At 42.5% G+C, this 25,363-nt stretch overlaps 1 protein-coding gene across 1 annotated transcript in view; it reads right to left on the bottom strand.

Annotated features, from left to right (window-relative positions):
* LOC128245836 (titin-like) overlaps positions 1 to 25,363 on the bottom strand; it is a 43,801-nt gene that overhangs the window by 83 nt on the left and 18,355 nt on the right. The window contains exon 12 of the mRNA XM_052964061.1: positions 39 to 23,745. Within this exon, the coding sequence (XP_052820021.1) occupies positions 39 to 23,745 (23,707 nt within the window). The remainder of the gene's footprint in view (positions 1 to 38; positions 23,746 to 25,363) is intronic.

Genomic DNA, 25,363 nt, shown 5'->3' on the forward strand with positions numbered 1-25,363 from the left:
TTGACCTCTTGTTGCTTGTTATCAGGAATTTCAGTAACCTCGGCATCTTGTTTCTTGTCTTCATTAGCGCAGGCCTCTTGGTGTGTGCCTTCACTGATTTCTGTGACCTTGGCCCCTTGTTCCTTGTCCTCAGTGATCTCAGTCACCTCGGACTCTAATTTCTTGTCTTCATTAGTCTCGGCCTCTTGCTGTGTGTCTTCACTGATATCAGTCACCCTCGCCTCGTGTTCATTTTCTTCGGGAATTTCAGTCAGTTTGCCCTCTTGATCTTGGTCTTCAGAGATCTCAGTGACCTTGACCTCATGTTCTTTGTCATCAGGGATTTCAGTTACCTCGGCCTCAGGTTCCTTGTATTTATAAGCCTCGGCCTCTTGTTGTATGCCTTCATTGATTTCAGTGACCTTGGCCTCTTGTTCCTTGTCCTCAGTGGCCTCTGATTCCTTCTCTTCAATGACCTCTTCTTCAAATTTCTTATTATCAGTAATATCGATGTCATTTGCCTCTTGTTCCTTTTCCTCAGTGATCTCAATGACCTCGTGTTCTGGTTCCTTGCCTTCTGTGATCTCGGTGAATTTGGCGTCAGCTTTTATATCTTCAGTTATATCAGTCACCTCGGCTTCTAATTCCTTTTCTTGAGTGTTATCAGTGACCTTGGTCTCTTGTTCCTTGTCCTCAGTGATTTTAGTCAACTCGGCTTCTGGTTCCTTGTCTTCAGTAACCTCGGCCTCTGGTTCCTTGTGTTCAGTGATGTCAGTCACCTCGGCTTCTAATTCCTTTTCTTGAGTGCTATCAGTGACCTTGGTCTCTTGTTCCTTGTCCTGAGTGATTTTAGTCAACTCGGCTTCTGGTTCCTTGTCTTCAGTAACCTTGGCCTTTGGTTCCTTGTGTTCAGTTATGTCAGTGACCTCGGCTTCATGTTCTTTGTCCTCAGTAACCTCGGGCTCTGGTTCCTTGTATTCAGTGATATCAGTTACCTCCTCCTCATGTCCTTTGTCTTCATGAATTTGAGTCAGTTCGCCCTCTTGATATTGGTCTTCCGTGATCTCACTGACTTTGGCTTCCATGTTTTCAGTTATCTCAGTCACTCTAACCTCTGATTTCTTGTCTTCATTGATCTCAGAGATATTGGCCTCTTGTTTATTGTAGTCAGTGATCTCAGTAACCTCGGCCTCTGGTTCTTTTTCGACAGCGGTGTCGGCCACTTGTTGTGTGTCCTCAGTAGTCTCAGTCACCCCGGCCTCTGATTCCTTATCTTCATTGATCTCCGAAAGGTTGGCCTCTTCTTCCTTGTCCTCGGTGATCTCAGTTACCTCGGCCTCTGGTTCCTTATCTTCACTAGCCTCGGCCTCTTGTGATCTGTCTTCACTGATCTCAGTGACCATTGCCTCTTGTTCCTTGTCCTCAGTGATCTTAGACAACTCGGCCTCTGGTTGCTTGTCTTCATTAACCACGGCCTCTTGGTTCTTGTCTTCAATGATGTCTGTGTCCTTGACCTCTTGTTTCTTGTCCTCAGTAACCTCGGTCTCTGATTCCTTGTATTCAATGATATCAGTCACCTTCGCCTCGTGTTCTGTTTCTGGGGGAATTTCAGTCAGTTCGGTCTTTTGATCTTGGTTTTCAGTGACCTCAGTGACCTTGACCTCTTGTTGCTTGTTATCAGGAATTTCAGTAACCTCGGCATCGTTTTCCTTGTCTTCATTAGCGCAGGCCTCTTGGTGTGTGCCTTCACTGATTTCTGTGACCTTGGCCTCTTGTTCCTTGTCCTCAGTGATCTCAGTCATCTCGGACTCTAATTTTTTGTCTTCATTAGTCTCGGCCTCTTGCTGTGTGTCTTCACTGATCTCAGTCACCCTCGCCTCGTGTTCATTTTCTTCGGGAATTTCAGTCAGTTTGCCCTCTTGATCTTGGTCTTCAAAGATCTCAGTGACCTTGACCTCATGTTCCTTATCATCAGGGATTTCAGTTACCTCGGCCTCAGGTTCCTTGTCTTCATTAGCCTCGGCCTCTTGTTGTATACCTTCATTGATTTCAGTGACCTTGGCCTCTTGGTTCTTGTCCTTAATGGCCTCTGATTCCTTCTCTTCAATGACCTCTTCTTGTAATTTGTTATCATCAGTGATATCGATGTCATTCGCCTCTTGTTCCTTTTCCTCAGTTATCTCAATGACCTCGTGTTCTGGTTCCTTGCCTTCTGTGATCTCGGTGACTTTGGCCTCTGCTTTTATATCTTCAGTTATATCAGTCACCTCGGCTTCTAATTCCTTTTCTTGAGTGCTATCAGACACCTTGGTCTCTTGTTCCTTGTCCTCAGTGATTTTAGTCAACTCGGCTTCTGGTTCCTTGTCTTCAGTAACCTCGGCCTCTGGTTCCTTGTGTTCAGTGATGTCAGTGACCTCGGCTTCATGTTCTTTGTCCTCAGTAACCTCGGGGTCTGATTCCTTGTAATCAGTGATGTCAGTCACCTTCCTCTCGTGTCCTTTGTCTTCATGAATTTGAGTCAGTTCGCCCTCTTGATATTGGTCTTCCGTGATCTCACTGACTTTGGCTTCCATGTTTTCAGTTATCTCAGTCACCACGACCTCTGATTCCTTATCTTCATTGATCTTAGAGATATTGGCCTCTTGTTTATTGTAGTCAGTGATCTCAGTAACCTCGGCCTCTGGTTCTTTTTCGTCAGCGGTGTCCGCTTCTTGTTGTGTGTCCTCAGTAGTCTCAGTCACCCCGGCCTCTGATTCTTTATCTTCATTGATCTCCGAAAGGTTGGCCTCTTCTTCCTTGTCCTCGGTGATCTCAGTTACCTCGGCCTCTGGTTCCTTATCTTCACTAGCCTCGGCCTCTTGTGGTCTGTCTTCATTGATCTGAGTGACCATGGCCTCTTGTTCCTTGTCCTCAGTGACCTTAGTAAAATCGGCCTCTGGTTGCTTGTCTTCATTAACCACGGCTTCTTGGTTCTTGTCTTTAGTGATGTCTGTGTCCTTGACCTCTTGTTTCTTGTCCTCAGTAACCTCGGTCTCTGATTCCTTGTATTCAATAATTTCGGTCACCTTCACCTCGTGTTCTTTTTCTTCGGGAATTTCAGTCAGTTCGGTCTCTTGATCTTGAGTTTCAGTGACCTCAGTGGCCTTGACCTCTTCTATCTTGTTATCAGGATTTTCAGTAACCTCGGCCTTTTGTTCCTTGTCTTCATTAGCCTCGGCCTCTTGTACCTTTTCTTCATTAGCCTCGGCCTCTTGGTGTGTTCCTTCACTGATTTCTGTGACCTTGGCCTCTTGTTTCTTGTCCTCAGTGATCTCAGTCACATCGGACTCTAATTTCTTGTCTTCATTAGTCTCGGCCTCTTGTTGTGTGTATTCACTAATTTCTTTCACCTTCGCCTCGTTTTCATTTTCTTTGGGAATTTCAGTCGGTTCGCTCTCTTGATCTTGGTCTTTAGTGATCTCAGTGACCTTGACCTCAAGTTCCTTGTCATCAGGGATTTCAGTTACCTCGGCCTCTGGTTCCTTGTCTTCATTAGCCTCGGCTTCTTGGTTTGTGCCTTCACTGATTTCTGTGACCATGGCCTCGTGTTTCTTGTGCTCAGTGATCTCAGTCGCCTCGATGTCTAATTTCTTGTCTTCAGTAGTCTTGGCCTCTTGTTGTGTGTCTTTACTGATCTCAGTCACCTTCGCCTCGTGTTTATTTTCTTCGGGAATTTCAGTCAGTTCGCCCTCTTGATCTTGGTCTTCAGTGATCTCAGTGACCTTAACCTCATGTTCCTTGTCATAAGGGATTTCAGTTACTTCGGCCTCAGGTTCCTTGTCTTCATTAGCCTCGGCCTCTTGTTGTATGCCTTCATTGACTTCAGCGACCTTGGCCTCTTTTTCCTTGTCCTCAGTGGCCTCTGATTCCTTCTTTTCAATGACCTCTTCTTCTAATGTCTTATCATCAGTGAAATCGATTTCATTTGCCTCTTGTTCCTTTTCCTCAGTGATCTCAATGACCTCTTGTTCTGGTTCCTTGCCTTCTGTGATATCGGTGACTTTGGCCTCTGCTTTTATATTTTCAGGTATATCAGACACCTCGGCTTCTAATTCTTTTTCTTGAGTGCTATCAGTGACCTTGGTCTCTTGTTCCTTGTCCTCAGTGATTTTAGTCAACTCGGCTTCTGGTTCCTTGTCTTTAGTAACCTCGGCCTCTGGTTCCTTTTGTTCAGTGATGTCAGTGACCTCGGCTTCATGTTCTTTGTCCTCAGTAACCTCGGGGTCTGATTCCTTGTATTCAGTGATATCAGTTACCTTCCCCTCGTGTCCTTTTTCTTCATGAATTTGAGTCAGTTCGCCCTCTTGATATTGGTCTTCCGTGATCTCACTGACTTTGGCTTCCATGTTTTCAGTTATCTCAGTCACCCCGACCTCTGATTCTTTGTCTTTATTGATCTCAGAGATATTGGCCTCTTGTTTATTGTAGTCAGTGATCTCAGTAACCTCGGCCTCTGGTTCTTTTTCGTCAGCGGTGTCGGCCTCTTGCTGTGTGTCTTCAGTAGTCTCATTCACCCCGGCCTCTAATTCCTTATCTTCATTGATCTCCGAAAGGTTGGCATCTTCTTCATTGTCCTCGGTGACCTCACTTACCTCGGCCTCTGGTTCCTTATCTTCATTAGCCTCGGCCTCTTGTGGTCTGTCTTCACTGATCTCAGTGACCATGGCCTCTTGTTCCTTGTCATCAGTGATCTTAGACAACTCGGCCTCTGGTTGCTTGTCTTCATTAACCACGGCCTCTTGGTTCTTGTCTTCAGTGATGTCGGTGTCCTTGACCTCTTGTTTCTTGTCCTCAGTAACCTCGGTCTCTGATTCCTTGTATTCAAATATATCAGTCACCTTCGCCTCGTGTTCTTTTTCATGGGGAATTTCAGTCAGTTCGGTCTCTTGATCTTGGTTTTCAGTGACCTCAGTGACCTTGACCTCTTGTTGCTTGTTATCAGGAATTTCAGTAACCTCGGCATCGTGTTCCTTGTTTTCATTAGCGCCGGCCTCTTGGTGTGTGCCTTCACTGATTTCTGTGACCTTGGCCCCTTGTTCCTTGTCCTCAGTGATCTCAGTCACCTCGGACTCTAATTTCTTGTCTTCATTAGTCTCGGCCTCTTGCTGTGTGTCTTCACTGATCTCAGTCAGCCTCGCCTCGTGTTCATTTTCTTCGGGAATTTCAGTCAGTTTGCCCTCTTGATCTTGGTCTTCAGAGATCTCAGTGACCTTGACCTCATGTTCCTTGTCATCAGGGATTTCAGTTACCTCGGCCTCAGGTTCCTTGTCTCTATTAGCCTCGGCCTCTTGTTGTATACCTTCATTGATTTCAGTGACCTTGGCCTCTTGTTCCTTGTCCTCAGTGGCCTCTGATTCATTCTCTTCATTGACCTCTTCTTGTAATTTCTTATCATCAGTAATATCGATGTCATTTGCCTCTTGTTCCTTTTCCTCAGTGATCTCAATGACCTCGTGTTCTGGTTCGTTGCCTTCTGTGATCTCGGTGACTTTGGCCTCTGCTTTTATATCTTCAGTTATATCAGTCACCTCGGCTTCTAATTCCTTTTCTTGAGTGCTATCAGTGACCTTGGTCTCTTGTTCCTTGTCCTCAGTGATTTTAGTCAACTCGGCTTCTGGTTCCTTGTCTTCAGTAACTTCGGCCTCTGGTTCCTTGTGTTCAGTGATGTCAGTGACCTCGGCTTCATGTTCTTTGTCCTCAGTAACCTCGGAGTCTGATTCCTTGTATTCAATGATATCGGTCACCTTCGCCTCGTGTTCTTTTTTATGGGGTATTTCAGTCAGTTCGGTCTCTTGATCTTGGTTTTCAGTGAACTTGACCTCTTGTTGCTTGTTATCAGGAATTTCAGTAACCTCGGCATCGTGTTCCTTGTCTTCATTAGCCTCGGCCTCTTGGTGTGTGCCTTCACTGATTTCTGTGACCTTGCCCTCTTGTTCCTTGTCCTCAATGATCTCAGTCACCTCGGACTCTAATTTCTTGTCTTCATTAGTCTCGGCCTCTTGCTGTGTGTCTTCACTGATCTCAATCCCCCTCGCCTCGTGTTCATTTTCTTCGGGAATTTCAGCTAGTTTGCCCCTTTGATCTTGGTCTTCAGAGATCTCAGTGACCTTGACATCATGTTCCTTTACATCAGGGATTTCAGTTACCTCGGCCTTAGATTCCTTGGCTTCATTAGCCTCGGCCTCTTGTTGTATACCTTCATTGATTTCAGTGACCTTGGCCTCTTGTTCCTTGTCCTTAATGGCCTCTGATTCCTTCTCTTCAATGACCTCTTCTTCTAATTTGTTATCATCAGTGATATCGATGTCATTTGCCTCTTGTTCCTTTTCCTCATTGATCTCAATGACCTCTTGTTCTGGTTCCTTGCCTTCTGTGATATCGGTGACTTTGGCCTCTGCTTTTATATCTTCAATTATATCAGTCACCTCGGCATCTAATTCCTTTTCTTGAGTGCTATCAGTGACCTTGGTCTCTTGTTCCTTGTCCTCAATGATTTTACATAACTCGGCTTCTGGTTCCTTGTCTTCAGTAACGTCGGCCTCTGGTTCCTTGTGTTCAGTGATGTCAGTGACCTTGGCTTCATGTTCTTTGTCCTCAGTTACCTCGGGCTCTGATTCCTTGTATTCAGTGATGTCAGTTACCTTCCCCTCGTGTCCTTTGTCTTCATAAATTTGAGTCAGTTCGCCCTCTTGATATTGGTCTTCCGTGATCTCACTGACTTTGGCTTCCATTTTTTCAGTTATCTCAGTCACCTCGACCTCTGATTCCTTATCTTCATTTATCTCAGAGATATTGGCCTCTTGTTTATTGTAGTCAGTGATCTCAGTAACCTCGGCCTCTGGTTCTTTTTCGTCAGCGGTGTCGGCCTCTTTTTGTGTGTCCTCAGTAGTCTCAGTCACCCCGGCCTCTAATTCCTTATCAACATTGATCTCCGAAAGGTTGGCCTCTTCTTCCTTGTCCTCCGTGATCTCAGTTTCCTCAGCCTCTGGTTCCTTGTCTTTATTATTGTCGGCCTCTTGGTGTGCGCCTTCACTGATTTTTGTGACCTTGGCCTCTTGTTTTTTTTCTTTGGGAATTTTAGTCGGTTCGCTTTCTTGATCTTGGTCTTCAGTGATCTCAATGACCTTGACCTCATGTTCCATGTTATCAGGGATTTTAGTTTCCTTGGCCCCTGGTTCCTTGTCTTCATTAGCCTCGGCCTCTTGTTGTGTGTCTTCACTGATTTCAGTCACCTTCGCCTCGTGTTTATTTTCTTCGGGAATTTCAGTCGGTTCGCTCTCTTGATCTTGGTCTTCAGTGATCTCAGTGACCTTGACCTCATGTTCCTTGTCATCAGGGATTTCAGTTACCTCGGCCTCTGGTTCCTTGTCTTCATAAGCCTCGGCTTCTTGTTGTGTGCCTTCACTGATTTTTGTGACCTTAGCCTCTTGTTTATTTATTTCGGGAATTTCAGTCTGTTCGCTCTCTTGATCTTGGTCTTCAGTGATCTCAATGACCTTGCCCTCATGTTCCTTGTCATCAGGGATTTTAGTTTCCTCGGTCTCTGGTTCCCTGTCTTCATTAGCCGTGGCCTCTTGGTTTGAGCCTTCACTCATTTCAGTTACCATGGCCTCTTGTTCGATATCCTCAATGATCTCAAATACCTCGGCCTCTGGTTCTTTGTCTTCATTAGCCTCGGCCTCTTGTTGTGTGTCTTCACTGATCTCAGTCACTTTTGCCTCGTGTTCATTTTCTTCGGGAATGTCAGTCAGTTCGCCCTCTTGATCTTGGTCTTCAGTGATCTCATTGACCTTGACCTCATGTTCCTTGTCATCAGGGATTTCAGTTACTACGGCCTCTGGGTCCTTGTCTTCATTAGCCTCGGCCTCTTGGTGTGTGCCTTCACTAATTTCTGTGATCTTGGCCTCTTGTTCCTTGTCCTCAGTGATCTCAGTCACCTCGGAGTCTAAGTTCTTGTCTTCGTTAGTCTCGGCCTCTTGTTGTGTGTCTTCACTAATATCAGTCACCTTCGCCTCGTGTTCATTTTCTTCGGGAATTTCAGTCGGTTCGCTCTCTTGATCTTGGTCTTCAATGATCTCAGTGACCTTGACCTCATGTCCCTTGTGAGCAGGGATTTCAGTTACCTCGGCCTCTGGGTTCTTGTCTTCATTAGCTTTGGCCTCTTGTTGTTTGCCTTCATTGATTTCAGTGACCTTGGCCTCGTGTTTGTTGTCCTCAGTTGCCTCTGATTCCTTCTCTTCAATGACCTCTTCTTGTAATTTGTTATCATCAGTGATATCGATATCATTTGCCTCTTGTTCCTTTTCCTCAGTGATCTCAATTATCTTGTATTCTGATTCCTTGCCTTCTGTGATCTCGGTGACTTTGGCCTCTGCTTTTATATCTTCAGTTATAGCAGTCACCTCGGCTTCTAATTCCTTTTCTTGAGTGTTATCAGTGGCCTTGGTCTCTTGTTCCTTGTCCTCAGCGATCTTAGTCAACTCGGCTTCTGGTTCCTTGTCTTCAGTAACCTCGGCCTCTGGTTCCTTGTGTTCAGTGATGTCAGTGACCTCGGCCTCATATTCTTTGTCCTCAGTAACCTCGGGCTCTGATTCGTTGTATTCAGTGATATCCGTTACCTTCCCCTCGTGTCCTTTGTCTTCATGAATTTGGGTCAGTTCGCCCTCTTGATATTGGTCTTCCGTGATCTCACCGACTTTCGCTTCCATGTCTTCAGTTATCTCAGTCACCCCGGCCTCTGATTGCTTGTCTTCATTGATCTCAGAGACATTGGCCTCTTGTCCATTGTAGTTTGTGATCCCAGTAACCTCGGCATCTGGTTCCTTTTTTTCAGTAGTCTCAGCCCCTTGCTGTGTGTCCTCAATAGTCTCAGTCACCTCTGATTCCGTATCTTCATTGATTTCAGAGAGCTTGGCCTCTTCTTCCTTGTCCTCAGTGATCTCAGTTACCTCGGCCTCTGGTTCCTTATCTTCATTAGCCTCGGCTTCTTGTGATCTGTCTTCACTTAACTCAGTGACCATGGCCCCTTGTTCCTTGTCCTCTGTGATCTTAGACAACTCGGCCTCTGGTTGCTTGTCTTCAGTGTCCACGGCCTCTTGGTTCTTGTCTTCAGTGATGTTAGTATCATTGACCTCTTGTTTCTTGTCCTCAGTAACTTCGGTCTCTGATTTCTTGTATTCAGTGACATCAGTCACCTTCGCCTCGTGTTTTTTATCTTTGGGACTTTCAGTCAGTTCGCCCTCTTGATCTTGGTCTTCAGTGATCTCAGTGACCTTGACCTCTTGTTCCTTGTCTTCATTAGTCTCGGCCTCTTGTTGTGTGTCTTCACTGATCTCAGTCACCTTCCCCACATGTTCATTTGCTTCGGGAATTTCAGTCAGTTCGCGATCTTGATCTTGGTATTCAGTGATCTCAGTGACCTTGACCTCTTGGTCCTTGTCATCAGGGATTTCAGTTCCCTCGGCATCTTGTTCCTTGTCTTCATTAGCCTCGGCCTCTTGTTGTGTATCTTCACTGATCTCAGTCACTTTCGCCTCGTGTTCATTTTCTTCGGGAATTTCAGACAGTTCGCCCTCTTGATCTTGATCTTCAGTGAGCTCAGTCACCTTGACCTCTTGTTCCTTGTCATCAGGGATTTCAGTGACCTTGGCCTCTTGTTCCTTGTCCTCAGTGGCCTTTGGTTCCTTCTCTTCAATCACCTCTTCTAATTTGTTATCATCAGTGATATTGATGTCATTTGCCTCTTGTTCCTTTTCCTCAGTGATCTCAATGACCTCGTGTTTTGGTTCCTTGCCTTCTGTGATCTTAGTGTCTTTGGCCTCTGCTTTCATATCTTCAGTTATATCAGTCACCTCGGCTTCTATTTCCTTTACGTTAGTGCTATCAGTTACCTTGGTCTCCTGTGACTTGTCCTCAGTGAACTTAGTCAAGTCGGCCTCTGGTTGCTTGTCTTCAGTAACATCGGCCTCTGGTTCCTTGTGTTCAGTGATGTCAGTGTCCTCGGCCTCATGTTCTTTGTCCTCAATAACCTCGGGCTCTGATTCCTTGTATTCAGTGATCTCAGTTACTTTCCCCTCGTGTCCTTTGTCTTCAGGAATTTCAGTCAGTTCGCCCTCTTGATGTTGTTCTTCAGTGACCTCAGTTAGCTTTGCTTTTTGTTCCTTGACATCAGTGATCTCATTTACCTCGGCCTCTGGTTTAATATCTTCAGTACTCTCGGCCTCTTGTTCTTTGTCTTCAAAAATCTCTGTGACCTTGGCCTCTTGTTTTTTGTCCTCAGTGGCCTCTGGTTCTTTCTCTTCAATAATCTCGGCCTCTTGTTCCTTGTCATACGTGATTGCACCATCATTTGCCTTTTGTTCCTCGTCGTCAGTGGTCTCAATGACCTTGGCCTCTGGTTTCTTGTCCTCGGTGTTTACAATGACCTTGGCATCTCCTTCCTTGTATTCAGGACCCAAGGCCTCTTGTTTATTTTCTTTACTAATCTCAGTGACCTTGGCATATTGTTCATTGTCCTTTCTGATCTCTATGACCTCGGTCTCTTGTTCCTTGTCTTCAGTGACCATGTTCTCTGCTTCCTGATCTTTAGTTTTTTCGTTGAACATGGGTATTGCATCTCGTTTTTGGTCTTCAGTGATCTCAGTGATCTTCGCTTCTTTTTCCTTGTCTTTAATGACCACACTGAATTCGGAATCTGTTTCTTCATTCTCAGTGATCTCAGTGAGTTTGTCTTCCTGGTTCTTGTCCTCAGTGATATCAGTGATATGTGCCTCTGATTCCCTGTCTTCAATAGTCTCGACCTCTTGTGTTTTGTTTTCACTGATCTCAGTGGCTTCCTGTTCCTTGTCCTCATTGATCTCACTTACCTCGACCTCTGGATCCTTGTCTTCAGTATTATCGGCCTCTTGTTCTTTGTCTTTACTGATCTCAGTGAACTTGGCCTCTTGATCCTCGTCGTCAGGGGTCTTAGTGACTTCGGCTTCTGGTTTATTGTCTTCAGCGGCCTCTGCATTTGGTTCCTTGTCTTCAGTGAACTCGGCATCTGATTCCTTGTCTTCAGTGATGTGAATCGCCTTGGCCACTTGTTGTGTTTTCTTAGTGATATTGACCTCCAAAGCTTTGTCTTTAATAATCTCAGTAACCTTCGCCTCTTGCCCATTGTCTTTAAAAGTCTCAGTCATTTCTTCCTCTTGTTCTTGATCTTCAGAGATCTCTGTTACCTTGACGTCTTGTTCCTTGTCCTCAATGATCTCAGTGACATCGACCTCTGCTTCTTTGGCTTCAGTAGTCTCGGTCTCTTGTAGTTTGTCTTCACAAATGTCAGTGACTTCGGCCTCATGTTTCCATTCTTGAGTGATCTCATTGGCCTCAACTTTTGGTTCCCTGTCTTCAGTGACCACGGTCTTTTGTTTCTTGTCCTCAATGTCCTCAGACTCTGATTTTATTTCTTTAGTGATCTCAGTGACCTTTTCCTCTGGTTCCCTGTCTTCGGTGAGCTCAGTGACCTTAGCCTGTTGTTCATTGTCTTCAGGGATCTCATTCTGTTCGTGCTCTCGTGCCTTGTCTTCAGTGATGTCAGTGTCCTTGGTCTTTTTGTCTTTGTTCTCAATGATCTCACTTACCTCGGCTTCCGGTTCCTTGTCTTTTGTAATCTCAGTTACCTTGGCCTCCGGTTCCTTGTCTTCAGTAATCTCAGTTACCTTTGTCTCTTGTTCTTTGTCTTCAGTGATTCCATTAACGTTTGTCTCGGTTACCTTAACCTCAATGATCTCAGTGACCTCGGCGTCTGGTTTTTTGTCGTCATTGACCTCGGCCTCTGATTGCTTATCTTCAGTGACATCAAATTCTGGTTCCTTATCTTCAGTCATCTCAGTAACCGCGGCCTTTGGTTTCTTGTCTTCTAGGAACTCATTTATCTGAGTGACATTTACCTCTGAGTCCATGTGATCAGTGATTTCAGCGGCCTCGGTCTCTAGTTGCATGTTTTCAGATAACACTACCAATGCCTTTGATTCTTTTTCTTCACTAGATTCGGCCTCTGGTTTCTTACCTTCAGTGATCTCAGATACCTCGGCCTCTGGTTCCTTGTCTTCCGTGGTCTTAGTGACCCCGATGTCCTGCTCCTTGTCTTCAGTTGTCTCAATGACCACGGTCTCGCGTTTATCTGCTATTTTCACAGGTTCTGTACCCTTATCTTTATTGATCTCAATGCCTTTGTCCCCAGGTAATATTTCGTCGGTATCGGTATGTGATGTAATATTTATAGGTAAAAACAACGTATCGTTTAATGGTTGACGAGTTTGTCTTTCATAGTGGGAATAACCTATTGGAGTATCATTTGGAAATATATCTTGATGCAGTGACTCGAATGAAATTGCTTCTACTGGTTCACAAGCTGGCCCAAATAAAACAATATTGGTATTCGATTGTTCTTTTTCATCTGTTTCATTATAGTTTGATATTTCAGATACATTTACAACTTTTTGAGATTTTTCACGTTCTTGTGCTTTCCTTCTTAGTATGTCAACATCTTTTTCTTCTGAAATCTCGGGTTTCGGTATATTGTCTTCTGCTATTTCAGGCTCAGGCACGTTCTCTTTTGTTTCTTTAGGTTCTGATACCTTGTCTTCCTTTATTTTGGGTTTCGGCACCTTGTCTTCCAATACTTCCGCTTCTGATACATTGTAATCTGTTACTTTCGGCTCCAGTACTTTTTCGTTAGTCAAATCAGGTTCTTGTACCTTGACTTCTGCTAGCTTTGGTTCTTTGTTTTCTGTCAAATCAGGTTCAGGCACTTTCTCTTTTGTTTCTTTAGGTTCTGATACTTTGTCTTCTTTCATTTCTTGTTTCGATACTTTGTATTCCATTACTTCCGCTTTTGATACATTGAATTCTGTTACTTTAGGCTCCGGTACCTCTTCGTTTGTCAAATCAGGTTCTTGTACCTTGACTTCTGCTTCCTCGGGCTCATTGTATTCTCTAACTTCTGCTTCTGGTTCTTTGTCTTTTGTAACCGAAGGTTCACTTACTTTTTCTTCTGCCCTTTCAGGATCGGAAACATTGTTTTCCGTTACTTCTGGCTCAGAAATTTTGGTACCTGTAAAATCTGGTTCCAGTACTTTGTTTTCTGTGACTTCATGTTCAGTTACCTTGTCTTCTAACAGTTCAGATTTTTTAATTATGTCTATCGTTTCATGAAGTGCTGTTACCTTGTTGTTCGACAGTTCAGGTGCTGTAACTTTGTCTTCAGCTACTTCTGCTTCTTGTAATTTGTCTACTGTTACTTTTGTTTCTGGTAATTTGTATTCTGTCAGTTCAGGTTCCGGTATTTTGTTTTCTGCTAATTCCGTTTCCGGTTCCTTATCTTCTGTATCTACATGTTCCGGGAAGTTTTCTTTTGCCACTTCGGGTTCCGGTTCTTTGTCTTTTATCACTTCAGTAACCGTAAGCTTGTCTTCTAAAAATTTATTTTCCGGTACCTTGTATTCTATCTTTTCAGGTGATTTTTCTTCTGTTTCACGGTCAGTCAACTTGTCTGCTGTCACTTTGTCTTTTGGTGCTTCAGGTTCAAGAACTTTGTCTTCTGTCGCCTCGGTTTCCGGTAATTTGTCTTCTGTCAATTTAGTTTTCGAAATTTCGTCTTCCATCATTTCAGTGTCCGTTACTTTGTTTTCTGTCACTTCAGTATCCAGTACCTTGTCCACTCTTACTTTAGTTTCCGGTACATTGTCTTCGGTTACTTCAGATTCCAGTACCATCTCTACTACAACTTCAGGGACCAGTACTTTGTCTTTTGTCACTTCAGTTTCCGATACCTTGACCACTATCATTTCAGTGTCCGACAATTTGTCCTCTGTCAATTCAGTTTCCGTTAATTTGTCTTTTGTCTCTTTCCTTTCCGTAACCTTCTCTTCCGGTAACTTGAGTTCTGTCTCATCAATTTCCAGAATCTTGTCTTCTGTCACTTCAGTTTCAAGTAACTTGTCTTCTTTCACAACAGTTTCAGGTAACTTGTCTTCCGTCACTTCAGTTTCAGGCACCTTGTCTTTTGTCATTTCAGCTTCATGTATCTTGTCTTCTGACACTTCGGTTTCAAGTACCTTATCTTCCATCACTTCAGTTTCAGGCACCTTGTCTTCTGTCACTTCAGTTTCAATTACCTTGTCTTCTGCCATTTCTTTTTCCGGTACTTTGTCTTCTGTCACTTCAGTTTCAAGTATCTTGTTTTCTGTCACTTCAGTTTCCGGTACCTTATCTTCTGTCACTTCACTTTCAGGCATTTTGTCTTCTCTCACTTCAATTTCAGGCACCTGGTCTTCTGTCACTTCAGTTTCAGGTATCATGTCTTCCGGCACTTCAGTTTCCGGTGCTTTATCTTCTGTCACTTCAGTTTCCGGTACTTTGTCTTCCGCCACGACGGTTTCAGCTACCTTGTATTCTGTCACTTCAGTTTCAGGAAACTTGTCTTCTCTCACTTCAGTTTCAGGTATCTTGTCTTCTGACACTTCAGTTTCCAGTACCTTTTTTTCTGTCACTTCAATTTCAGGTATCTTGTCTTTTGTCACTTCAGTTTCAGGTACCTTGTCTTCTGTCACTTCAGTTTCAGGTTCCTTATCTTCCGTCACTTCAGTTTCAGCTATCTTGTCTTCTGTCAATTCAGTTTTCGTAACCTTATCTTCCGTCACTTCAGTTTCCGGTACCTTGTCTTCCGTCACAATAGTTTCAGTTACCTTGTCTTCTGTCACTTCAGTTTCAGGTACCTTGTCTACTGTCACTTCAGTTTCAGGCACCTTGTCTTCTGTCACTTCAGTTTTAGGTATCTTGTCTTTTGTCACTTCAGTTTCAGTTATCTTGTCTTCTGTCACTTCAGTTTCAGGTACCTTGTCTACTGTCACTTTAGTTTCTGGTACCTTTACTTCTGTCACTTCAGTTTCTTGTACCTTGTCTTCCGTCACTTCAGTTTTCGGTACCTTTTCTCCTGTCACTTTAGTTTCAGGTGCCTTGTCTTCTGTCACTTCAGTTTCAGGTACCTTGTCTTCTGTAACTTCAGTTTTCGGTACCTTGTCTTCTGTTACTTCACTGTCAGGCATCTTGTCTTCTGTCACTTCAGTTTCAGGTATCTTATCTTCTGTCATTTCAGTTTCAGGTATCATGTCTTCTGGCGCTTCAGTTTCATGTACCTTGTCTTCTGTCACTTCAGTTTCCAGTACCTTGTCTTCCGTCACTTCAGATTCCGGTAACTTATCTTCTGTTACTTTAGTTTCCGGTACCTTATCTTCTGTCACTTCAGTTGCGGTTACCTTGTCTTCTGTCACTTCAGATTTTGGCACATTCTCTTGTGAACATTCAGTTTCTGGTATCTTGTCTCCTGTCACTTCCGTTTCTGATACCTTGTCTTCCGTCACAACAGTTTCAGGTACCTTGTCTTCTGCAACTTCACTTTTTGGCACCTGTTCTTCTATCACTTCAGTTTCAGATATCTTGTATTCCGTCACTTCAGTTTCCGGTACCTTGTCTTCTGTCACTTCACTTCTAGGCATCTTGTCTTCTGTAGCTTCACTTTCAGGTACCTTATCTTCTGTCACTTCACTTTCAGGCATCTTGTCTTCTGTCACTTCAATTTCAGGTACCTTGTCTTCTGTCAATTCAATTTCAGTTTTCTTGTCTTCTGTCGATTCAGTTTCAGGCACCTGGTCTTCCGTCACTTCAGTTTCCGGTACCTTATCTCTTGTCACTTCAGTTTCAGGTACCTTGTCTTCTGTAACTTCAGTTTCCGGTACCTTGTCTTCTGTAAATTCACTATCAGGCATCTTGTCTTCTGTCACTTCATTTTCAGGTATCTTTTCTTCTGTCACTTCAGTTTCAGGTACCAAATCTTCTGTCTCTTCAGTTTCAGTTACCTTGTCTTCTGTCACTTCAGTTTCAGGTACCTTGTCTACTGTCACTTCAGTTTCAGGCTCCTTGTCTTCTGTCACTTCAGTTTTAGGTATCTTGTTTTTTGTCACTTCAGTTTCAGTTACCTTGTCTTTTGTCACATCAGTTGGAGGTACCTTGTCTTCTGTCACTTCAGTTTCTGGTACCTTTACTTCTGTCACTCCAGTTTCTTGTACCTTGTCTTCCGTCACTTCAGTTTCCGGTACCTTTTCTCCTGTCACTTTAGTTTCAGGTGCCTTGTCTTCTGTCACTTCAGTTTCAGGTACCTTGTCTTCTGTAACCTCAGTTTCCGGTACCTTGTCTTCTGTTACTTCACTGTCAGGCACCTTGTGTTCTGTCACTTCAGTTTCAGGTATCTTATCTTCTGTCATTTCAGTTTCAGGTATCATGTCTTCTGGCGCTTCAGTTTCATGTACCTTGTCTTCTGTCACTTCAGTTTCCAGTACCTTGTCTTCCGTCACTTCAGATTCCGGTAACTTATCTTCTGTTACTTCAGTTTCCGGTACCTTATCTTCTGTCACTTCAGTTGCGGTTACCGTGTCTTCTGTCACTTCAGATTTTGGCACATTCTCTTGTGTATATTTAGTTTCTGGTATCTTGTCTCCTGTCACTTCGGTTTCTGAGACCTTGTCTGCCGTCACAACAGTTTCACGTACCTTGTCTTCTGTAACTTCACTTTTTGGCATCTTGTCTTCTGTAACTTCACTTTCAGGTACCTTGTCTTCTGTCACTACACTTTCAGGCATCTTGTCTTCTGTAACTTCACTTTCAGGTACCTTGTCTTCCGTCACTTCACTTTCAGGCATCTTGTCTTCTGTCACTTCACTTTCAGGTACCTTGTCTTCTGTCAATTCAATTTCAGTTTTCTTGTCTTCTGTCGATTCAGTTTCAGGCACCTGGTCTTCCGTCACTTCAGTTTCCGGTACCTTATCTCTTGTCACTTCAGTTTCCGGTACGTTGTCTTCTGTCACTTCACTATCAGGCATCTTGTCTTCTGTCACTTCAGTTTCAGGTATCTTTTCTTCCGTCACTTCAGTTTCAGGTACCAAATCTTCTGTGACTTCAGTTTCAGATATCTTGTCTTCTGTCACTTCAGTTTCAGGTATCATGTCTTCTGGCGCTTCAGTTTCAGGTACCTTGTCTTCTGTCACTTCAGTTTCCAGTACCTTATCTTCTGTCACTTCAGTATCTGGTACCCTGTCTTCCGTCACTTCAGATTCCGGTAACTTATCTTCTGTTACTTCAGTTTCCGGTACCTTATATTCTGTCACATCAGTTGGGGGTACCTTGTCTTCTGTCACTTCAGTTTCTGGTACATTCTCTTGTGTTACTTCAGTTTCAGGTATCTTGTCTCCTGTCACTTCCGTTTCTGGTACCTTGTCTTCCGTCACAACAGTTTCAAGTACCTTGGCTTCTGTCACTCCAGTTTCAGGTACCTTATCGTCTGTCACTTCAATTTCAGTTTTCTTGTCTTCTGTCGCTTCAGTTTTTAGCACCTGTTCTTCTGTCACTTCAGTTTCAGGTATCTTGTCTTTTGTAACTTCACTTTCAGGCATCTTGTCTTCTGTCACTTCAGTTTCAGGTACCTGGTCTTCTGTCACTTCATTTTCAGGTATCTTGTCTTCCGTCACTTCAGTTTCCGGTACTTTACCTTCTGTTACTTCAGTTTCCGATACCCTCTGTTCCGTCACAACAGTTTTAGCTATCTGGACTCCTGTCACTTCCTTTGCTGGAACTTTGTCTTCCGTCATAACAGTTTCAGCTACCTTGTCTTCTTTCACTTCAGTTTCCGGTACCGTATCTTCTTTCACTTTAGTTTCCGGTACTTTGTCTTCTGTCACTTCAGTTTCCGGTACTTTGTCTTCTGTCACTTCAGTCTCCGGTATTTTATCTTCTGTCACTTCAGTTTCCGGTACCTTGTCTTCTGTTACTTCAGTTTCCGGTACCTTGTCATCTGTCACTTCAGTTTCAGGTATCTTGTCTTCTATCACTTCAGTTTCAGGTATCTTGTCTTTTGTCACTTCAGTTTCCGATACCTTATCTTCTGTCACTTCAGTTTCTGGTACCTTGTCTTCTGTTACTTCAGTTTTCTGTACCTTGTCTTCCGTCACAACAGTTTCAGCCATCTTGTCTCCTGTTACTTCCTTTTCTGGTACCTTGTTTTCCGTCATAACAGTTTCAGCTACCTTGTCTACTGTCACTTCAGTTTCCGGTACCGTATCTACTGTCACTTCAGTCTCAGGTAACTTGTCTTCTGTCACTTCAGTTTCCGGTACTTTGTCTTCTGTCACTTCAGTCTCCGGTATTTTATCTTCTGTCACTTCAGTTTCCGGTACCTTGTCTTCTGTGAATTCAGTTTCAGGTATCATGTGTTCTGGCATTTCAGTTTCCGATACCTTATCTTCTGTCACTTCAGTTTCAGGTACCTTGTCTTTTGTCACTTCAAATTCCGGTACTTTGTCTTCTGTCACTTCAGTTTCAGGTACCAAATCTTCCGTCACTTCAGTTTCAGATATCTTGTCTTCTGTAACTTTTGTTTCCAGTACCTTTTCTTCTGTCACTTCAGTTTTCCGTACCTTGTCTTCTGTCACAAAAGTTTCAGGTAGCTTGGCTTCTGTAACTTCAGTTTCAGGTTTATTCTCTTCTGTCACCTCAATTTCAGTTTCCTTGGCTTCTGTCACTTCTGTTTCAGGTACCTTGTCTTCTGTCAATTCAATTTCAGTTTTCTTGTCTTCTGTCGATTCAGTTTCAGGCACCTGGTCTTTTGTCACTTCAGTTTCATGTATCTTGTCTTCTCTAAATTCAATTTTAGTTTTGTTGTTTCCTGTCACTTCAGTTTCAGGTATCTTGTCTTCTGTCACTTCAGTTTCAGGTACCTGGTCTTCTGTCACTTCAGTTTCAGGTATTTTGTCTTCTGTCACTTCAGTTTCAGGTACCTTGTCTTCTGTCACTTCAGTTTCCGGTACCTTATCTTCTGTTATTTCACTTTCAGGCATCTTGTCTTCTGTCACTGCAGTTTTCCGTACCTTGTCTTCCGTCACAAGAGTTTCAGGAAGCTTGGCTTCTGTTACCTCAGTTTCAGGTACCTTTTCTTCCGTCACTTTAATTTCAGTTTTCTTGTCTTCTGTCACTTCAGTTTCATGTACCTTATCTTCTTTCACTTCAGTTTCAGGTACCTTATCTTCTGTAACTTCAGTTTCAGGTACCTTGTCTGTTGTCACAACAGTTTCCGGTACATTCTCTTCTGTCAGTTCAGTTTCAGGTACCTGATCTTCTGTCACTTCAGTTTCCGGTCTTTTCTCTTCTGTCACTTCAGTTTCCGGTCTTTTGTCTTCATTCTCTTCAGATTCCGGTACATTCTCTTCTGTCACTTTAGTTTCAGGTTCCTTGGCTTCTGTCACTTCTGTTTCAGGTACTTTGTCTTCTGTCAATTCAATTTCAGTTTTCTTGTCTTTTATCGATTCAGTTTCAGGCACCTGGTCTTGTGTAACTTCAGTTTCAGGTATCTTGTCTCCTGTCACTTCTGTTTCTAGTACCTTGTCTTCTGTCACAACAGTTTCAGGTACCTTGGCTACTGTCACTCCAGTTTCATGTACCTTGTCTTCTGTCACTTCAGTTTCAGGTACCTTGTCTTCTGTCACTTCAGTTACAAGTATCTTGTCTTCTGTCACTTTCGTTTCAGATGCCTTGTCTTCTGGCATTTCAGTTTCCGGTACCTTATCTTCTGTCACTTCAGTTTCCGGTACCTTGTCTTCCGTCACAACAGCTTCATGTACCTTGTCTTCTGTCACTACTGTTTCTGGTATCTTATCTTCTGTCGTTTTAGTTTCATGTATCTTGTCATCTGTCACTTCAGTTTCCGATACTTTATTTTCTTTCACCTCAGATTCTGGCAATTCGTCTTGTGGTACTTGGTCATCTGTCACTTTTAGCTCTGTGTCCATGTCTTCCTTAACTTCTTGTTCCGGAACATTTTCGTATGTTATTTCAGTTTTCGTTATTTTGTCGTCTGTTGCTTCAGATACAGGTGCTTTGTCCGCCGTTTCTTCGGGTTCAGTAGGTTTGTTTTCTGTTACTTCAGGTTCAGGAGCTTTGTCTTCTGTCATTTTAGGTTTTGCTGCTTTGTCTTCTGTCACTTCTTGTTCCGGTACTTCTTGGTCTGTAGTTTCAGGTTCTGTAACTTTGTCGTCTGTTGCTGCATGTACAGTAACATTGCATTCTGTCATTTCAGAGTCCGGTACCTTGTCTTTTGTCTCTTTGCCTTGTACCTTTCCTTCTGGTACTTCAGGTTTCATTACTTTGTCTTTTGTAACTTGAGGTGCATCTTCTATACCTCCTGTTACTTCACTTGTCGGTTCTTTGTCTACTGTCACTTCATGTTCTGGTGTTGTATTCTTTGTCATATCAGGTTCTTGCACTTTATCTTCTATTGCTTCTGGTTCTGTAACTTTGTCTTCTGTTATTTCTGGTTCCGGTGCTGTATCTTCTGTTTCTTCAGGTCTCGAGATTTTGTCTACTATAACTTCAGTTTCAGACACTTTGTCTTCTATTACTTCAGGTTCCGACACTGTGTCTTCCGTTACTTCAAGTTCAGGCTCTTTGAATTCGGTTCCTTCAGATTCCGTTTCCTTTTCTTCTGAAATTTCAGGTTCGAATACTTTGTCTTCTGATTTTTCATGCAATTGAGTTTTTATTGTTTCAGTTCCTGTAACATTTTCTTCTTTCACTTCGGGTTCCGATACTTTGTGTTCTGTTGCTTCAAATGCATGCAATTTATCCTCGGTCGCTTCAGGTTCCGCTGCGTTGTCTTCCGTTACTTCCTGTTCCGGTAACTTGTCTTCTGTCATTTCATGTTCTCGTACTTGGTCTTCTGTTGTTTCTGGTTCCGGTACTTTATATTCTGTCGCTTCATGTTCCGGCACTTTGTCATCTGTTACTTTAGGCTCGGATACTTTGTCTTCTGTCACTTCAAGTTCCGATACTTTGTCCTCTGTGACTTCAAGTGTAACCACTTTGTCTTCAGGTACTTCGGATTCCATTGCCTTGTCTTCTGTCACTTCGGGATTGGATACGTTGTCTTCCGTTACTTCAGGTTCCTTTTCTTTGCATTCTGTGACTTCATGTTCCGATTTTTTGTCATCTGTCTGTTCATGTTCTGGTGGTACTTTGTCTTCAGTTGGTTCTGGTTCCGGTGCTTTATCTTTTTTCTCTTCAGATTCCAATACTTTGTCTGCTGGTTCTTCAAGCTCAGACACTTTATGCTTGGTTGTTTCAGGTTCAATTTCCTTGTCTTCTGACAATTCAGGTTCAGATTCTTTGTCTTCTATTACATTATGTTGCGCTGCTTTGTCTGCTGTCACTTCAAGTTTAAGTACTTTGTCTTCTGTTGCTTTAGTTGCTGGTACTTTGTCTTCTCTAACTATACGTTCAGTTACTTTGCCATGAATCAGCTCAGATACATGTTCGCTATCTGTTTTCGCTAGAATATCTGTTGCATTATTTAGTGATTTGCCTTCAATTGCTTCTGGTTCATTGTTTGTGTGTTCTTCTTTAGATGTGAATGTTTGTGTTTGTGCTTCAGAGATTGTCTGTACATGCACTGAATTTTCAGTCTGTGTAGATCCCTCACAAATTGTTTGCATTTCCGTTGACATGAGCTCTATTACCCTTTCACCTATAAGTGCAAGCCTCCCGGTGCGCCTATTAACTGCATCACCGTTCAGTGTACCTTGCTGTACTACATTCCTCACTTCAGCAGCATCAGAAGGTTTGTCAGTCTCTGACAGCACGTCTGGTTCTGGGAGAATGTCATCTATAATTTTTGGGTCAGAGACAACATCCGGTGTAGGCAAGTCATCAGTTGTTTCTTGTGTTTTCCCACTTTGATATACATCAGAGGGCTCCTCTGACTTTACACCCATTGTGTTCAACTTGCTTAGATCAAGAGCAGTGTCGCTAGAAATGACAAGGGTATTGATTGTTGAATTTGATATAACTACCGTACCTATACTCTGACCTTGGCTTTCCTTTGGATGCTGTGTTTTTATCTCTAGTTCTTCCTTGCTTACATTTACCACATCCATGTCCCGAGCATTGTATATGTCACTTGTGGCCGCGCTCTTTACAACTACACGGTTTGTATCAGATTGTAGTTCAACACCTGTCTCTATTTTTGAGGTTTTCTTTCGTACTTCATTGTCTAGACTGATAGGTTCTTCATCATAAATGCCTTTCTCCTTCACCTTAGGGACTGATTTTTCTTCATCTGATACTTCCTCAAAATCATCTTCATAGATAACTTCGTTTGCCTTTTCGTTTGGTTCAGTTGTATCAATGCAAATGTCTCGTTTTGTAACTGCTGAGTTATTTTGATCTACTGCAGGAGTAAATGTCATTTCTTCTTGCATATTGACTGTTCTTGTAACTTTGTTATTAATGTGTTCATGTTTTTCATTAACATTATTGTTCTCATGCCTATTGACGTCAGTTTCCCCAGTCACGTCCGTTACTGTCCTTAGATCAAGTCTCGGTACTTCATTTTCTTGTGTTACATTTCTGTCAGTATCATTTTCATTTTCTGTGTCAGCCGACTTAATATCCTGTAGACTTAACTTGTCATATTCTTCGTGTTTATCATGTTCTTCTATCTCTGACTTAGCTGCCCATTTTCCTTTAGATTCTTTGGTTCCTACAACATAGAAAACTTTCGAGTCATTCACTCGAGCTTTTCTACTTTCGTCATTCACTCGAGGACTCCGACTAGCTATTTGTTTTTCTAGCTTCCTTTGTGCAAGCTGCTTCCTTGGAGTAGAAGCACTGCCAGTAGAATCCACTGATGTGTTTTGTTGTTCCTTGCTTTCTCTTGAAGATTTTTTCGATCGTCTTGGTGAATCAGTTGTGGGTGAGTCCTTTCCAGTAGTTCCCCGTTTCCTTCTGGTTGTCCGTCTTCCTTCTCTTGGACTAGACACAGGTGTGTGATCAAGAGGGGCTAGTTTTGCTGGCCTTGGGGTCGACTGTGGTGTGGAACAAGTGGGTTCTGTAGCTTTAGTTTTAACTTCATTAACTTTTGCCTTTTCTTGTTTAGACGTGTCTTCTAAGTGATTGTCAAATGACGGCGTTATAGTTCTCTGGGTGGAATTTAAATCCGAGATATCACCGTTATGTTGGTCCAAATCTGTAGAATATGTGTCATTCAATATTGAATGCCCCTCTGGCTTTGGAGTATCTTCATTTCTTGCGGTCGGTTCTTGCTTTTCATTTCTAGAAACGACAACTATTTGTTTGACATTATAACTCTGATCGTTGTTACGTATTGTTTCTTCTTTTCTTATCTCTATACTATTTGACCTACTTCTTATTTTGACATTCCCGTCTTTTGAAGGAGTTGTGTCATTTGGTATCATAGCATCATCTTTGACGTCGCGTCCACCAGTGTCATTAATTTCCGGGCTATTTTTATCAATTGACTGAGTACTTCCTGTGAATCCTTTATCCGACTTATCTTCGCTATCAAAGCAAACTTTGACCGAAGAAGTTATAGACGAAATTGACAAAGATCGCTTTAAGCGGAGTTTGGGTGAGGAAGGTGTTTCTATGTCAGGCGGTCTGTATGGGTCATGGCTGTGGGGGTATGAAGAGGTGGTGTCGATGGAGGGGTGGGGGATGTAGTTAGGGGACGGAGGGCGGTCAATGCTCCCCGTCGGCAGGCCCCTCTGATACAGGGCCGACGGCGGTAGTTGCTTGTGGTCTCTCTCCCAGGTCGTCAGATTTTGCGGTAGGGCATGTCTCGTCGTTCTGAAATTACAGGTACACATAGTTCGAGTTTTTTCTAAATTATACGGTTACAATAAAGTTAGATTTGGGATAAAATTAAAATGCTAAGAAATGAATGTACAGAACTAATTAACTTTATCCCATTGGCAATCTGCTCAGAAAAAATAAAGGTAGCGAATATAGATGCGTCGTTGTTCAACAAGTGACATCTTTACGAAACTGTAAAATGTGGTTTCTGAAAAGTTCTGTTAAATAAATTTCAGTTTAGTAATAAAGCATATCTAATAATGTGTGTGCAAAAGGAAAAGTAATAAGCTCAGCAAAATAAATTTAGAGTCGTTTATTTATATAAGTAGTTTACCATGAATCTTAAACGTTTAATATCTTCACAAACTGTCATTGACAAAACGAATATTGGTGATCTTATTATTAAAATTTCTAATGGTGTTCTTGCATCATTTTGTTTTTCATGCGTGTGCTATATTGACATTACAAGTTTAAAGGGCCCCTAGTATGTTTTCTTGAGTCTATATTGCAAGCTTCTCCGGGTGTTTCAACTAATGAGTAGTATTGTAATACAATCGAACCCCGTTGGCTCGAAGTCCCAGGGACCGGCGAAAATACCTCGAGCCTCGGCAAAATCGAGCCAAGCGGGAATGCTTACCTTCAATATAAAGGAACCGTCCTTTACATACAGTTCAAGCCAACTAGGAGTTCGAGCCAACCGAGTTCGAGCCAAAGGGTTTCGACTGTATATAGTTTTCACGATGACTACAATTTGACGACGAAGAGATATCAATGCGATAAAATACTTCGACATACAAACATTTCGAAAAAGACGAGCTGAAATGAGCTGTCAATGGCAAAAATGTCAGATGTCAAGAATGTTCTAACCCACAGTGAAGTTATAAAAAAAGTATAAAAATGGCAGGTCTCGAATAACGAGTCTTAAAAAATCAACATGCACTTAAGTAACAATATGGTAAAATGAAATGGAGTACATGTATTATATGCATGCATAATTCTTAATAATATAGAGTTAGAAACGGTTCCAAAGTCAATTATATGTGTTAATAGTGAAACACAGCACGCAGGATAGCGCCAATACCAACGCCGTCAACGTGTTCCTGTTAATAAATAAACTTAGCCACTGAGATCGTAAGTAAATGTTTAGATATTGGATTTAAAATATTAGCTGTTTACTGTCGTTTTGTTTTAAATGTACCTTTATCATTGACTATATCTCCGGAATCATAGATGGCTTTGATGCAAGACCACAGCTCATATTATTCCAAAACATGTAAACACGGTTCAGAAACTCTAAACGCACGGCCATCCCCAATGTTCTCGAACAGTCTTAAACTAATTATAACAGACTCAAGCTATTTTTGTTTCGACTTAACTATACTGAAGATGTATATATACGTTTTTTGTCTGTGTGTGTGTGTTTTGTAAACTCAAGTTGAAGAATTAGTTATTGCTGAATGAATTAAGAAACTAAATCATGCTAAGATTTTTCGAGAAATTCGGACAGGGCAATTATAGATCTGTCCACAGTCTGACATTGTGTTAAAATATGAAAATGCATCTGTTTTACCATAACGTTATATTTTGGTAGCAAAACAGCATACGTACACAA

The sequence above is a fragment of the Mya arenaria genome, chromosome 9 (assembly GCF_026914265.1).
Source record: "Mya arenaria isolate MELC-2E11 chromosome 9, ASM2691426v1".
In the NCBI taxonomy this organism is placed as follows: domain Eukaryota; kingdom Metazoa; phylum Mollusca; class Bivalvia; order Myida; family Myidae; genus Mya; species Mya arenaria.